The sequence below is a fragment of the Ranitomeya variabilis genome, chromosome 4 (genome assembly GCF_051348905.1).
Source record: "Ranitomeya variabilis isolate aRanVar5 chromosome 4, aRanVar5.hap1, whole genome shotgun sequence".
Lineage (NCBI taxonomy): Eukaryota > Metazoa > Chordata > Amphibia > Anura > Dendrobatidae > Ranitomeya > Ranitomeya variabilis.
In genome coordinates, this window is record NC_135235.1 from 407,251,120 (window position 1) to 407,268,316 (window position 17,197).

The window sequence follows — 17,197 nt, forward strand, 5'->3', positions numbered from 1 at the left end:
CATTAAAAAGGAGTGGGATAAGCAAAACAGAGGTTTCCTACCATCATCCTCTAAAAGACGCTATCCCTTTAGCGACGAGGAGCTGAATTCCTGGTCGAAAGTGCCGAAGGTTGATGCCGCTGTAGCCTCCACAACCAAGCAGTCGGTCCTACCAGTGGAGGATTCAGGGGTCCTGACAGACCCACCCGCTGGACCGTAAAGCAGAAGCTTTACTAAAAAGGTCGTGGGAAGCCAACACGGGGGCGTTCAGGCCCGCCATATCTAGTACCTGCACTGCAAGGTCGCTACTAGTGTGGATGGAGCAACTGGAGGAACAGATTAGAGGTAGAACTTCGAGAGAGTCAATCCTGCCGAAATTCCCTCTAATTAAAGAAACAGTAGCATTCCTGGCTGATGCCTCCGTGGATTCGCTACGTCTTGCAGCCAGGTCAGCCGGCCTAGTGAACACAGCCCGGCGAGCACTCTGGGTAAAAAACTGGAAAGGGGACGCACAGGCCAAAGCAAAACTTTGTGCGATCCCCTGCCAGGGTGAATTCCTTTTTGGAAAGACGCTGGATGAACTCCTGAATAAAGCAGGAGAAAGGAAGAAAGGCTTCCCTAACCAGTATCTTCCATCTTACAGGAGAGCCTTCAGAAGACGCCCCTTTACCAGGAACAAGCCGTTCGAACAAAGGGAGCGATGGGAGTCGAAGGACCCGAGGCAAAAAGGTGCCTTTTTTAGCGGGTCCCATAATCCGAAGCGCAAATACCGCTAACCAGGAAGTGGGCGGCAGATTAAAATTCTTCCTTCCCAAATGGGAACAAATAACATCCAGCCAGTGGATTCTGGACATTGTGCAATACGGCCTAAAATTGGAATTTGACCGAATCCCTTGGGATTCCTTTATAGTAACATCACCAAAAGGTCAAGACCAACAAAGGGCTCTGGAATCAGAGATCCTATCCCTTCTATCTAAAAAAAGTCCTGATAGAAGTTCCCCAGGATCAAGACGGGAAGGGGTTCTATTCCCCTTTATTCTTGATCAATAAGCCAGATGGTTCATTTAGAACCATCATAAATCTCAAAAGATTAAATTCCTTCCTGCGTAATCATACCTTCAAAATGGAATCCATTAGTTCTACCATAAAACTCTTATTTCCTAGGTGTGTCATGGCCGGAATAGACTTAAAGGGAACCTATCACCCCGTTTTTTAAAGATTAGATAAAAATAGTGTGAAATAGGGGCAGAGCTGGGCTTTACATTAGTGCCTTTTTGTTGCCTTTATTCCCCCGTTTGGCTGCCGAAATACCTTTGTGAAGTGTCCGTTTTGTCCTGTCACTCAAGTTGGTCAGGTCGGATGGGCGTGGTTAAATAGCGGTTCCTCCCCCCTGCTTCTCGGCGTGTCTTTCGTAAACGCGATCTGTGAATGGCACAGATCGCGCTTTTTCTTAGCAGTTGCGCAGTGAATAGCATATTTTATATCATTGCGCATGCGCGGGTCGTAACTTTAGCCTTGGTGCCCCGGAAGTGATCATATGGGCATAGTGTTTATCTGGATGCCGGTAAAAAACGATAGATAGAACGATAGGCAGGCAAGCGATTTTGGCACCAAACTTACGCTCGCAGTTCGGGCTGAGAAAAAATTACCGGCATCCAGATAAACACTATGCCCATATGATCACTTCCGGGGCACCAAGGCTAAAGTTACGACCCGCGCATGCGCAATGATATAAAATATGCTATTCACTGCGCAACTGCTAAGAAAAAGCGCGATCTGTGCCATTCACAGATCGCGTTTACGAAAGACACGCCGAGAAGCAGGGGGGAGGAACCGCTATTTAACCACGCCCATCCGACCTGACCAACTTGAGTGACAGGACAAAACGGACACTTCACAAAGGTATTTCGGCAGCCTAACGGGGGAATAAAGGCAACAAAAAGGCACTAATGTAAAGCCCAGCTCTGCCCCTATTTCACACTATTTTTATCTAATCTTTAAAAAACGGGGTGATAGGTTCCCTTTAAAAGATGCCTATTATCATCTTCCCATACATGCCGAACATCAGCAGTACCTAAGGGTAGCAGTCACCCTGGAGGGACAGGTTCGTCACTTTCAGTATGTAGCAATGCCATTTGGGCTTTCTATGGCTCCCCGCGTCTTCACTAAGGTGATACTAGAAGTGATGGCTCATCTACGCCAACGAGATACCTTGATAATACCCTACCTAGATGACTTTCTAGTAGTAGGAAACTCTATACTTCAGTGTAAAACGTGTTTATCTAATACGATCTCGTCCCTACAGGAGTTAGGTTGGATCGTCAACTTCGAAAAATCCCGGCTGAATCCAGAAACCGTTCAGACATTTCTAGGAATCCAGCTAGACTCCGTAAGTCAGAAATGCTTCCTTCCTCAGTCAAAAAGACTGACTATACAATCAAGGGTATCAGACGCAATACGCAACCCCTACATGACACTAAGAAAAGCCATGTCCTTACTGGGGTCATTATCATCATGTATCCCTGCTGTACCATGGGCACAATTTCATACTCGTCAATTGCAGTATGAAGTATTGTCGGCTCAGGGAAAAGACGGATATCTAGAAAGTAGAATAACTCTTTCCAAAGATGTCTTAGAATCACTATCCTGGTGGCTAGACATGGACCACCTCTCAGGGGGTGTGCCATGGATGATAGACCCGTCTAAAATAATTACCACCGACGCCAGCCCCATTGGGTGGGGAGCACATATGGAAGACAGTCTGATCCAAAATACTTGGGACCAGGCAGAATTGACGTGTTCCTCCAACTGGAAGGAGTTAAAAGCAGTAGAATATGCCTTAAAACATTTTCTTCCGCAGATTCATGGAGCAAATGTAAGAATTTACTCTAACAATTCCACCACAGTGGCATATGTGAACCGTCAGGGTGGTACAAGGTCAGGAAGTCTAATGACCATAGCTGCAGACATCTTTCAGCTGGCAGAGACTCATCTAACATCCCTAACAGCCCTGCACATCAGAGGTGTAGAGAACATCAGGGCAGACTACCTCAGCCGAAACGAGTTACGTCAAGGGGAATGGACCTTAAACAGATCTATATTCAGAATGATAACAGAATCATGGGGGATACCACAAATCGACCTATTTGCCACAAGAGACAACCGGCAAGTAAAAAGGTTCGCTTCCCTGAACACCATGGATCACCCAGATATGTTGGACTCTCTCCACCATCCTTGGAGGTTCAGACTGGCATACGCCTTTCCTCCGATGTCTCTGATTCCTCTAGTGATCAGAAAGATCAGGAGGGAACAAGCAAGAGTAATCCTCATTGCACCATTCTGGCCAAAAAGACCATGGTTCTCTTGTCTCCAGACCATGTGCCTATGCGACCCATGGATTCTTCCATCAGACAAGGAGCTGCTGTCTCAAGGCCCCTTTTTCCACCCGCAAGTGAAAGGTCTTCACTTGACGGCGTGGAATTTGAGAGGCAACTATTAAGTTCAAGAGGGTTCTCAGCAGAACTAGTAAACACCCTCTTATTGAGCAGAAAAAGATCTACCACCCTAATATATAGTAGGGTATGGAATAAATTTTTAGACTTTTACACGGTACCGTTCACTAAGCAAGTTCCAGTCACACCTATTCTAGAGTTCTTGCAAAAAGGCCGAGAGTTAGGGTTATCTGTAAACACCTTAAGAGTTCAGGTCTCGGCATTAGGAGCCCTATATGGATGCAATATAGCAGCTAATAGGTGGATCTCCAGATTCATAAAATCTTGTGAACGTAGTAAACCGGTCCATATTCCCCGTCTACCTCCGTGGGATTTAAATCTAGTATTAGAGGCCTTAACCAGCTCCCCATTTGAGCCACTAGATTCAATACCTTTAAAAGTCCTGACATATAAAGTAGCCCTCTTGGTAGCCCTAACCTCAGCTAGACGGGTTAGCGACATCCAGGCCCTATCAGTAGACCCACCTTACTGATATTTCATGATCGGATAGTCCTAAAACCAGACCCCTCATACCTCCCTAAGGTAGCGTCCACCTACCACAGGTCACAAGAGATATTTCTCCCTTCCTTTTTTGATTCGCCTGTAACTCCAGAACAACATAAGTTCCACACCTTAGATGTCAGAAGAGCCATCCTGACTTATATAGAAAGGTCTCAGACTTGGAGGGAGAGTAGGGCTCTGTTTATCTCCTTTCAGGGCCACAAGAAAGGACATGGGGTCACGAGAGCTACCATATCTCGGTGGATCAGAGATGCTATCTGCTTGGCCTATACGTCAAAAGGCGAGATTCCTCCAGTGGGTATAAAAGCGCACTCAACACGAGCCATGGCGTCCTCCTGGGCGGAACAAGCAGATGTACCGATCCATTTAATATGTAAGGCCGCAACTTGGTCTACACCTTCTACCTTTTACAACCATTATAGACTCGATCTATCTACATCTTCTGATCTGACCTTTGGTAGAGCTGTTCTTAATACAGTAATCCCACCCAAATAATGACTCTCTGAAAATCTCTCATGTTGTGTGCTGTCGTGGCGAAGGGTAAAAAGCCAGATTACTTACCGGTAATGCTCTTTTAATGAGTCCACGACAGCACCCATTTACTACCCTCCCTAAGTTATGCACAGCTCTTCCTTTTAAGTTCACAAATAATGGTTGTATAGAGTTTAAGATATTTATGTTGCTGAATAAGAATTGATACTAAAGCTTTTGCGGTTCCCTTTTTGTACTCTGTAAACTAAACTGAGGAGGAGAGGGGACCGCCTCCTTTTATTCTGTAGGTTTCCTGTTCCTATGGGGCGGATCCCTCTCTCTCATGTGGGGTGCTGTCGTGGACTCATTAAAAGAGCATTACCGGTAAGTAATCCGGCTTATTCAGCGTATCCGTATATATTATGTGGGGTGTAGTCCCAGTGATTTATTCAGCGTATCAGTATATATTATGTGGGGTGTAGTCCCAGTGATCTAGTCAGCGTATCCGTATATTATGTGGGGTGTAGTCCCAGTGTTTTATTCAGCGTATCCAAATATATTATGTGGGGTGTAGTCCCAGTGATCTAGTCAGCGTATCCGTACATATTATGTGGGGTGTAGTCCCAGTGATGTATTCAGCGTATCCGTATATATTATGTGGGGTGTAGTCCCAGTGATGTATTCAGCGTATCCGTATATATTATGTGGGGTGTAATACCAGTGATCTAGTCAGCGTATCCGTATATATTATGTGGGGTGTAGTCCCAGTGATGTATTCAGCGTATCCGTATATATTATGTGGGGTGTAGTCCCAGTGATTTAGTCAGCGTATCCGTATATATTATGTGGGGTGTAGTCCCAGTGATTTAGTCAGCGTATCCGTATATTATGTGGGGTGTAGTCCCAGTGATTTATTTTGTATATTCTTATGTTATACAGATATATATGACTACAGGTGAGTATGTAGTCATGAAGCAGCTCAAGGACAGTACAAGAATATGGAGCAAGTATGTATTATCCTGCATGCAACATGACAATCGCAGGTAATAACTTGCCACAGTGGTATAGTCATTGATCATCAAGATCACTTCCCACTTCTATGGGAGCAGTGGTGTAATGCATGACCCCACTCTGTCCACTTCTATGGGAGCAGTGGTGTAATGCATGACCCCACTCTGTCCACTTTTATGGGAGCAGTGGTGTAATGCATGACCCCACTCTGTCCACTTCTATGGGAGAAGTGGTGTAATATGTGACCCCTCACCATCCACTACATTACTACTCCCATAGAAGTGGACCAAAAAACAAGAAAAAAAACGACCATATAGTCCTCAATAATATATTTAAGTATCACAATTTATTTATAAATCAGGTAAATCACAATAGAAAGAGACAGTGCAAATAAATTATTTACTACTATGGGGCGTACAATCCAGGAATATTAACATATTAGTACATGTAAAATGTGAAAAAATACTTTTATGATATCATGATAGAAAGTGCATAATTTGCATAATAATCATAAGAAATAAAAATATATGTATAATCATAGAAAAACCTCATGTGTAGAGTGCTAGTGCTAAAAACACCACAAGGTGTCAGTGTAAATCATAATAAGGTAAGAGGACCGAGGGATATCTACCGCAAGGAAGTATATCTAAATATATCTAAAATTAAGACCCCTGTGCAGAGGCGTAGCTAGGGGTTCAGCTCAGGGGGGCGCGAAACATGTGAGTGGGCCCCTAACAGGCAGACATATCATTAGTGCAAACTATGTGGCAGCACATGGGCCCAAGAGTTAAGGGGGCCCATTTCTACCTCTAAGGTGCAATTTTCTGTCTGTGTCCACCTGTGGCCCTTAACCAGGTAACCATGATTGTAACTACGGTGGGTATAGGGGAAGCTCAGGAGATGACCACACTGTTATTGAAAATAAATCTCTATACAATAGCCAGCACTGATATTACCGCCATACGGTAATACCATATAGTGGTAGATACCAGTCCTGCATGACATAGAGAGATCACAGTGCAGTTATAGATGATGACTTACAGAGGACGCTCTTTCCGGTGGAGCCATTCACTTTTCCCATCTTTTCCACCTGACCCAGACTGACAAACTGTGTATACTATTACTTCAACATTTTTCAGTCACCGCTCTGTGTATAGAGAGTGGCGGCTGTAACTGATATCCCGGGACAGACTGACAGCCGGTACAGCACTATCTGCTACCCAGTAGTTAGGCTTCAATGCTTTGTAAGTGCCTACTTAATATTTAGGAGTCCCCCTATGTACAGTAATAATGGCCCCAGCATCGCTGATGAGAGCAGGAGGTCATGTGACGATTTTCTTCTATTGAGAGAAGTCAAACTTGTCTAGTCAACACATGCAAATAGCAAACGTGGTCGCATGACCGCCTGATCACACCAGTGGTCTTGGGGTCTCATGACGGCAGGTGCACCCCATCATGATTTGGCAGTCTGTAGTGTGACTGCAGACAATTATCCCAAGCCTTTAATAATAGGGAACCTGTCACCCTCCCCCCAGGACCTATTAAAGGGAACCTGTCACCCCCAAAATCGATGGTGAGGTAAGCTCACCGGCATCAGGGGCTTATCTACAGCGTTCTGTAATGCTGTAGATAAGCCGCCGATGTTACCTGAAAGAGGAGAAAAAGACGTTAGATTATACTCACCCAGGGGCGGTCCCGCTGCGGTCCGGTCGGATGGGTGTCTCCGGTCCGCTCCGGCGCCTCCCATCTTCGTTCCATGACGTCCTCTTCGAGTCTTTACGCCGCGGCTCCGGCGCAGGCGTACTTTGTCTGCCCTGTTGAGGGCAGAGCAAAGTACTGCAGTGCGCAGGGCTGGGCCTCTCTGACCTTTCCGGCGCCTGCGCACTGCAGTACTTTGCTCTGCTGTAGATGCTGTAGATAAGCCCCTGATGCCGGTGAGCTTACCTCACCAGCGATTTTGGGGGTGACAGGTTCCCTTTAAGGTAAAAGAGCCACCTTCTTCAGCACTAAGGCTGCATTCTGTGAAGGTGGCTCTTATGTTTTTTTATCCCTAATAACGCTGGAATATTCAGTTTTATAAATTGTGCGTCATACCTGTATTGAGTCCGGGGGGTACGTTTTCTCCCCCTGACTCAGCCGCCTCGCAGCCGTTCATCATCCCACCGAGCACTGCCTCCTCTCTGTCTTGTGCCTTTCACCGGCGCTCTGCAATTATTTCTCGGCATGCGCCGTGCACGCTACCCTGGAACTTATATCAAGTGATGTAAGTAGATCGCGCCTGCGCACAGCGCCAGATTCCCAGCCCCGCAGTGTGAATAAATCATAACACACTGCGGGGCGGGATCTCGGTCCTCCGCTACACGCAGGCGCGATATCAGTACATCAGCTGATGTGAGTTCCAGGGCAGCGCACACGGCGCATGCCCCGAAAAATGAGAGCCCAGGCATCGGCGCCCGGTGGGATGATGGACAGCTGGGAGGCGGTTGTGTCCGGGGACAAAAGACGTACCCCCAGACTCAATACAGGTATGGCACACAATTTATAAAAGTGAATATTTCAGCGTTATTAGGGATCAAAAACATAAGAGCCACCTTCACAGAATGCAGCCTTAATGCTGCTGAAGGTGGCTGGCTCTATTACCTTAATAGGCCCTGGGGGGGGTGACAGGTTCCCTTTAATAATTTAATTATAAGCAATGTATTCTTATAACATAGAATGCAGCCCGTGGTTACTGTATTGTTATACTTGTTAGGGGGCAGACAGACGGACGTATTTCTCATGTGAGGATCGCATCGCAATCCTCGGACTGACCGTCGGCTCTCCTGACCTGAGGCTGACAGTTGCATAGTAATTTATCACGCTGTCACGCTTATGTCAGGAGGTGTCAGGGCCAGTCCGAGGATTGCAATGCGATCGTCGCATGAGTTATACAGTGTCTGTCTGCGCCCTTATGTTAATATTTATCCTTGTTATAGTAATATTAACCTTCTTTGCTATGCTTGTTTTACTAATACTTATAAAAGACCCAGCTCGCAATAATAAAAAGCCCCCGACCCCATCTCCAGCCCCCAAGACAGCAACTATTAGGGTATGTTTCCAAGGGGTGTATTGCTTGGGTTTTTGCTGGGGATTGGATGCTGTGTACATCCGCAGCGTCGAAACCGCAGCTTCCAGATGTTACAGCATAGTGGAGGGGATTTTATGAAATCCCATCTCCACTATGCGTACATAGACGCATGTGGCAGACCTGCGTATCCGGACATGTGGCGCGTCTTTCTAGACAGCAGCGTGTCTATTTATGTTGTGGAGATGCTCTGTCTCCACAAGATAAATAAAAGTCTATGAATAGGATGCAGTGATTCCACCTGTGTTCAATGAATATATGCGGAATCACCGCGTGTACAACAGGGGGCGGCACTTTGGGCGGAGCGGGGTATCTGCTGCGTCCAAAGCGCTGCCAATACACCTCGAGGACACATACCCTCACATATGATGGAGTGAATATCTCATAACATTAAACAGTATAATAATAATAATCAGCACCCAGTGCCCCCTCACCCACGTCAGCCCTCACAATACCCTCAAACTCTCCCATTCACCCCCAGTGCCCTGTCCCCTTCCCACAATACCACCATCCTCTCATTCACCCCCACAGTGCCCTGTCCCTCTGCACACCCACAATAACCCCCATCTTTTCACATTTACCCCACAGTGCCCTGTCCTCCTCTCCCACTTCAGCCCCTACAATACCTCAATCCTCTCACATTCACCCCCACAGTGACCATGATATGCCTAACTCGAATTACTCCAATAAATTCCATCCCCACTTACTGATGAAGTTTTCATACAGTGAGGAGAACCAGGAAGTGTCCAGATAGATGCAAGGAGGGCACTAGGACCCAGCGTGCCTCAGCCAAACCAAGCGTGCACACACTGCACAGCCAGAAGGGAACTGCAGCTGCTGCTGCTAGCCAGGAAGAGACTCCTTTGGTGAGACCACATTGCACTCTGCACAGAGGGAGGCTCTGTAGCCGGCATTGTGCTGCTTTCTCCCTGACACCTCAGACTCGGCAGTGGATCTCCCGGCGGTCCCCTTCAGGTGACTGGGCCCGGGGCAATGGCCCCCTCTTCCCCCCCAGTAGCTACGCTACTGCCCCTGTGGGACAGTACTTACAACAAAATGGTGCAGTCTCGGTTACCTGGATGGCGCCCTCCCCAACGCGCATTTCGGCACGCTGCACGAAGATATATATATATATACACTCACCGGCCACTTTATTAGGTACACCATGCTAGTAACGGGTTGGACCCCCTTTTGCCTTCAGAACTGCCTCAATTCTTCGTGGCATAGATTCAACAAGGTGCTGGAAGCATTCCTCAGAGATTTTGGTCCATATTGACATGATGGCATCACACAGTTGCCGCAGATTTGTCGGCTGCACATCCCAAAGATGCTCCATACAAGGCAGGATGGATCCATGCTTTCATGTTGTTTACGCCAAATTCTGACCCTACCATCCGAATGTCGCAGCAGAAATCGAGACTCATCAGACCAAGCAACGTTTTTCCAATCTTCTACTGTCCAATTTCGATGAGCTTGTACAAATTGTAGCCTCAGTTTCCTGTTCTTAGCTGAAAGGAGTGGTACCCGGTGTGGTCTTCTGCTGCTGTAGCCCATCTGCCTCAAAGTTCGACGCACTGTGCGTTCAGAGATGCTCTTAGGCCTACCTTGGTTGTAACGGGTGGTGATTTGAGTCACTGTTGCCTTTCTATCAGCTCGAACCAGTCTGCCCATTCTCCTCTGACCTCTGGCATCAACAAGGCATTTCCGCCCACAGAACTGCTGCTCACTGGATTTTTTTTCTTTTTCGGACCATTCTCTGTAAACCCTAGAGATGGTTGTGCGTGAAAATCCCAGTAGATCAGCAGTTTCTGAAATACTCAGACCAGCCCTTCTGGCACCAACAACCATGCCACGTTCAAAGGCACTCAAATCACCTTTCTTCCCCATACTGCTGCTCGGTTTGAACTGCAGGAGATTGTCTTGACCATGTCTACATGCCTAAATGCACTGAGTTGCCGCCATGTGATTGGCTGATTAGAAATTAAGTGTTAACAAGAAGTTGGACAGGTGTACCTAATAAAGTGGCCAGTGAGTGTATATATATATATATATATATATATATATATATATATATATATATATATACCTATACTATGTGTAGACATTTATTCTATCTATTCTATTCTAACCTGTCAGTGTGATTTTACTGTACACTGCGCTGAATTGCCGGCTTTTCTCTAGAACACCGCTGTGTATTCCTCGCAAGTCACACGCATGGTCAGCGTGTAATCCGTATTTTTCTCGCCCCATAGACTTTCATTGGCGGATTTTTTGCGCAATAAGCTGACAAACGCAGCATGCTGCGATTTTCTATGACCGTAAAATACGGCTGCGAAATATACGTCAGATAGGAGCTGCCCCATAGAGAATCATTGGTCCGTGTACAATGCGTAGTTTTAGCGCCTCTCATACGTCCGTAAAACTCTCTAGTGTGACCCCGGCCTAAGACTGAAATCTGAATTCCTGGGTAGATGTGAATACCTCTCCTCCAAGTCTGATTTTATGGGTAGGTAGGACCCTGTTGCAATTAAAATCCACCACATGCTGGAGGGCGTAGTGCTCCGTCAGACAGCTAATATACAATGACAAAAAGACTGATTGGCACTTCCAAGATAATGTGAACAGGTGCCAACTAGGAGCAGCTACCTCAATGTACAATAAGCAAAAAAAAGTTGCACTCTGTAGTGCTAAAGCATGTCAATATGAAATATGTTTCATATACGGTATTCCATATTGACATGCTTTAGCACTACAGAGTGCATTTTTTTTGTTTATTGTCTATGGAGGTAGCTGCTCCTAGTTTACACCTGTTCGCATTGGCTTGAAAGTGCCAGTCAGTCTTTTGTCATCATATTTAATATATTTTCATTATTCATTCTTGGGTGTGTGTTATCTACACATTAGGGACACACATTTGTGTGATGTTTACCATCTGATCATATACAACTTATTCTTTACTGAAGTGTAGACCTTGGTATGTAGTTGTGGTATGTATTCCTCGTTCAATTTGGGGGTTATTTCATGACCCCGTATTTACCGCCTGCAATATTTATGGTTCCATGAAAAATGCCCAGACATGAATTCCCACAGAAAAGTTGCCCACACAGAAAATTGCCCATATGGACAAAATAACAAAATTAACCAATTAACGATGGCCGATACGCCTTTTAACGGCGGCAGTTAAGGGTACTTATTCCTCACTGCCGCTTTTTAATGGTGTTGAGATATAAGTTATAGCGCCCCCCCAGAGTTAGAATTTCTCTGGTGTCTCGGCTACCGGGAGTAGCCGAGACCCCAGAGAACATGATTCGGCTCGGTTTTTACCAACCCCAGTGTTGCGATTGCCGTTATTAACGGAATAACGGCTATTGCAAAAAAAGTCTGATTTCTCATTTAATTACTCTCTCTCCTCTGATGTGATCGCAAATCAGAGGACAGAGAAATGGGTCCCCCGATCCCCACCCGGTACCTCCAGTGTCCCTGCATTTCCCTGTAAAGTCCCCCGGACTGCAGCATCTTCTGGGAAGAAAATGGCGGGTGCATGCACAGTGCGCCCGCCAAGATCTGCCTGCCTGCACCCGGCAACAATAGGTAGTTTCTCCTATTGGTTAATTTTGATCACTGTGATAGACCCTATCACAGTGATGAAAATAAAAAAAAGTAACTCAATCCCCCCTTTATCACCCCCTTAGTTAGGTAAAAATAATAAAATAAAAAAATGTAGTTATTTCCATTAGGGTTAGGGTTGGGCTAAAAGTTAGGGTTAGGGTTGGGCTAAAGTTAGGGTTGGCCTAAAGTTAGCATTGTGGTTATGGTTGGGATTATGGTTATGGTTGGGATCAGGGTTAGGGGTGTGTTAGGGTTAGGGTTGGGATTAGGATAAGAGGTGTGTTGGGGTTAGGGTTGTGGTTTAGGCTATCGTTAGGGTTGGGATTAGGGGTGTGTTGGGGTTAGGATAGGATTTAGAATTGGGAGGGGGGTTCCACTGTTTAGGTATATCAGGGAGTCTCCAAATGCAATATGGCGCCACAATTGATTCCAGCCAATTTTGCATTCAAAAAGTCAAACCGTGCTCTCTCCCTTCTGAGCCATGCCATGCACCCAAACAGTGGCTTACCCCCATGGAATGCCCACCAGGGCCCTGGGCTACTCGGTACTGGATCTGATACTTAAAGGGATGTGTCACGGTGGCTGCGATCCGGTCCGTGACCCTGGGCGCCCATGTTAAGGGAAAAGTCTTTAAAGGAGTTATGAATAAAGTTTGCATTCGTGACGCCACCTGTGGTTCTCAGTCAGTGATGACTGACGCTGCTTAAAGGGGTCCACTGGGGTGATGTTATGGCAGCTAAGATGGTATATCTTCCCACAGGTGAAATTGGGTCCCCAGGGCTCCCGATGTGTAGATGAAGATGGTGGGTGGTGCGGTATGAAGCAGAGGACACAGGTTTGCAGTCTCTTTACCTGGTTTACTAAAGACTTCAAGCAACCGCAGTCCAGGGCAACAGATCATGGGTACAGTCAGGGTCTGGCCGGCTTGGAAGCGAGTTCAGAGTCCCCTTTACCAGGTGGAGTTATAAGCCTTCCTACTAGCGCTGTGGTGTAGTCCCTTGCTGCCTGTGGCTTCTGTCAAGGTCCTCATTGTTCTCTCTTTCCTCCTTAAAGGGTAGGACACTAAGCCGTATGACAGGTGGCTCGAGCCTTTTTACAGGGAGGGTCTCTATCACGACCCGGGCTCTATGCGTCATGCGTCACTGTGTCTTCAGGCATTAGGGCAGACAGGTGACGTGTAGTCCAGCTGTCCTGCCGGTTTCTGCTGTGCCACTTGGAGTTCGACACAACCCCGGTCTTCCGGCTACTGGTGTCTGCGCTCTGCCAGGGGATAGCTCAGTCGCAGTTATTCTCCCCTGGTTTCACTCTCCTGTGCTCCGCTGTCCAGCACGCTCACTACAAGCTGTTCTTCCTTCAGTGTTATCTCTGTCCAGGAGCTGCAGCACCCTCTTGGCTGCATGGCCCCTCTTCTTTCCTCTCTGCCTCAGACTGCTGTCTGGCACTCACTCCTTCCTCTCACTGACTCACTACTTTCCCTCCAGACCAGAATATATATATAGGGGAGCCACGGACTCTGGGGTGTTACACCCACATATGGGGTATTGGCGTACTCAGGAGAAATTGCACAACAAATTTTATGTATTTAAGTTATTTGTATGATAAAAAGTAATGTTGTATTTTATCCCTATGGCTGGTGTTGTATGTTCGGTTCTTTTACAGGGTATGTCTAAGGCCGTCCCTGGGAATGCGGGAGGTCTGTACACTAGGGGGAACCATACAAAGATGGTTAATAGAATTGGGATTACCCACAGTTTGAGAGGGGTTAGATGAAGCGCAAGTTCTGGGTGGAGTGGAGAGCAAGGCTAAACATAGCAGAGTTAGCAGGTTTTAGTGCAGTGAAGGTGCAGCAGAGAAGAATCAGTTCAGTCAGTGCAAGTTTCCGAGAATAATAAAGGAATATGTCCAGCCACATCTGGAAGCCGGGACAGTCTTGGGCCTACAGTCTGGAAAAAGTATAGAGAGTCATACCTCTGTCTCCCTGATTAGGAAGATGTCAACAGGGTCGCAGACTGGAGTAAAGATGGTTGGTCTCAGGACAGGATAGGGACAAGAACTGATAGAGCACAAAACCAAGGGAACATCACTAAAAAGAGACTTTGTCTTAATTTTTATGCTGCAGTCATATGTAAATTAATTGCATAGTAACATCGGACCTGTTAACCAGGACCCAAGGTCTTCTGTTTTGTTTGTAGTCGGATCCGGTCCAATGGATGGAGAGGTAACAAGGACTCCCGAAACAAAAGTGAGTAAAGAACGTACTCCACCACACCACCCACTCCAACCAGACATCTGTTTAGAAGAGGGGTTTCAGGGCAACCAGAACTCAGTTTGTATGTTCTCCCCGTGTTTGCGTGGGTTTCCTCTGGGTTCTCCGGTCTCTTCCCACATTCCAAAGACATACTGATAGGGAATTTAGATTGTGAGCCCCATTGGGGACAGCGATGATAATCTATGTAAAGCGCTGTGCAATATGTTATATAGTAACATAGCTAGCAAGGCCAAAAAAAGACATTTGTCCATCCAGTTCAGCCTATAATCCATCAGAATAAATCCCCAGATCTACGTCCTTCTAAAGAACCTAATAACTGTAAGATACAATATGTAACGAACAGAAGTGGAGGCACAGGTGACGTTCACATTCGTTTTTTTTTTTATAAATCTGTGGAACCTCGGGACCACGGTCCGGGGGTCTCCAAAGGGGGCGTAACTACGTGAGCACCAGACAGCCATGGCAAGTCCCCTCAAGCGGGGTCAGAACGGAATGCCTGGAAGACACAGGTGCTACCTCCAGTTAGACCCCGGACACGTGGTCCCAGTGGGACAAGCAGGGTTAGCAGATGTTGTGATGCTGACCGGTGGGTTCTGGGTGTACGGGTACGAGCTAACACCGGAGGTACAGGCTTTGTCCAGAGGTACGGATGGCTGAATGGCGGGACGTGACGGAACTGCCGTAGACAGAACGGACATCATCCAGGATTGCCGGGTGGCTGGCGTAGACAGAACGGACATCGTCCAGGATAGCTCAGGGGTGGCAGGCGGATGACAGTCTGCGGAGACAAACAGTGTAAGAAGAGGACTGGCAAAACACTTCAGAAGCTAAAGCACACACTAGGTGAAACCGGAAGCTAGCAAAAGAGGATACTTGTTACTTTGGCACCCTCCCTATGGCAGAGGGGCTAGAAATAGTAATCACTAACATTCCATTGGTCAGAAGTACTTTTTGAAAAATGCGCGCTGTCTCTTTAAGAGACTGGGAGCGCACGCGCGACCTAAGCACTCTACCCGGGAACCTGCTGGCTGGGCGCCAGGAAACAGGGGAAAGAGAGGAAGCAGACGCTGAAGCAGGATGGCGTGGAGCCGGCAGAGCGGGAGTCCCGATAGGGACCCCGCAAAGGTACAGGACCAGAACCGGGTGTAACACAATATTGTTACACTCCAGGAAGACATCCAGGCCACTCTTTGAACCCTTCGACCAAGTTCACCATCACCACCTCCTCAAGCAAGGAATTCCAGATTCTCACTGCCCTAACAGTAAAGAATCCTCTTCTATGTTGGTGGAAAAACCTTCTGTCCTCCAGACGCAAAGAATGTCCCCTTGTGACCATCACCTTCCTTGGTATAAACAGATCCTGGGAGACATATTTGTATTGTCCCCTTATATACTTATACATGGTTATTAGATCGCCCCTCAGTCGTCTTTTTTCTAGACTAAATAATCCTAATTTTGCTAATCTCTCTGGGTATTGTAGTTCCCCCATCCCCTTTATTAATTTTGTTGCCCTTGTGATGCAGTGACCCATGTTACAGCCAAGGGGCGCTGTATGTGCTCCTCAGGATAAGCATGGAGGCGTATCTGTAATGGTGATGGTGAAACCGTGTCCGGCATGATTGTAAATGGCCGGTACGTGTCGCAGAGTGAGTCTGCACTGTAATCCTGAAGTAAGGTTGTTCTGGGACCTGTAGTCCCACAAGTACTTGTGTTTGTTTACTTAAAAGGGAGGCTTGCAGGGTTAGCCGGAGAGCTGGGCGGAACTGGCTAACCACACACACACCTCCCACCTATGGGAGTGGTTACAACTACATATTGTGGCCAGGGTTTGGGTCACATGGTTCTGAGTGGATCGACCCGAATGGTTCTTGGCTGTAAGGTCCTGTGAGAGGAAAGGCCTGGGTGTTGGGAGGTCCAGAGTGTGGACCGCATCCCTGAAGAGCACTTGGTGAGGCTGTGATCCTGAGTGGCCTCTGTGTTGGGAGATCCTGTGTGTGGACCGGATCCTTAAAGAGCACGAGGTGAGGCCATGGATCTGCAGAGCCGGTGACGGCTACTGTGTTGGGGAAGCTATCATCCTTAGGTGGGTCTGGAACTGACTGATGTGTGCCTGCCAGGCAAGTTGGCGATCCCCGTAAGGACAGGACCTGTGTGATGACAGCCGGTGAAAACCTGCAACACTGTCAAGCAGGTAACCCAGACTGTGTGTTTGACTCCAGAGTGAGCCTGAATACTGGACTCTACCAAGTATGGTCACAGTCCTGATGGAGTAGAACCATGTTTTGAACATTCGTACTTTATTTTGCTGGATCTGAAGGCTGTTACTTTGTGTATGCCGATGGGGTTTATGGAGTTAATAAACCAAATAAGACTGTTTTGTGAGAAACCGTGCCTGAGTGCTTTAAATCCGAGTGTTCCCCAACCCACTCAGGTAGCGCTGTCTCACACCCTCCTTTGTACTCGCTCTAGTTCCATTGTATCCTTTCTGAGCACCGGTGCCCAAAACCATACACCGTACTCCATGTGCGGTCTAACCAGGAATTTGTACAGAGGCAGTAATAATAATAATAATAATCATTTTATTTATATAGTGCCAACACATTCTGCAGCTCTTTAGTTTTCCACACATTATCATTGCTGTCCCTGATGGGGCTCACAATCTAGATTCCCTATCAGTATGTCTTTGGAGTGTGGGAGGAAACCGAAGTACCATGAGGAAAC

The 17,197-nt window shown here is 46.9% G+C and overlaps 1 protein-coding gene across 1 annotated transcript in view; it reads left to right on the forward strand.

Annotated features, from left to right (window-relative positions):
* Window positions 1-17,197, forward strand: part of RPL7L1 (ribosomal protein L7 like 1) — a 66,249-nt gene that overhangs the window by 5,547 nt on the left and 43,505 nt on the right. Inside the window, exon 2 of the mRNA XM_077251130.1 lies at window positions 5,403-5,506. Coding sequence (XP_077107245.1) covers window positions 5,403-5,506 — 104 coding nt within the window. The remainder of the gene's footprint in view (window positions 1-5,402; window positions 5,507-17,197) is intronic.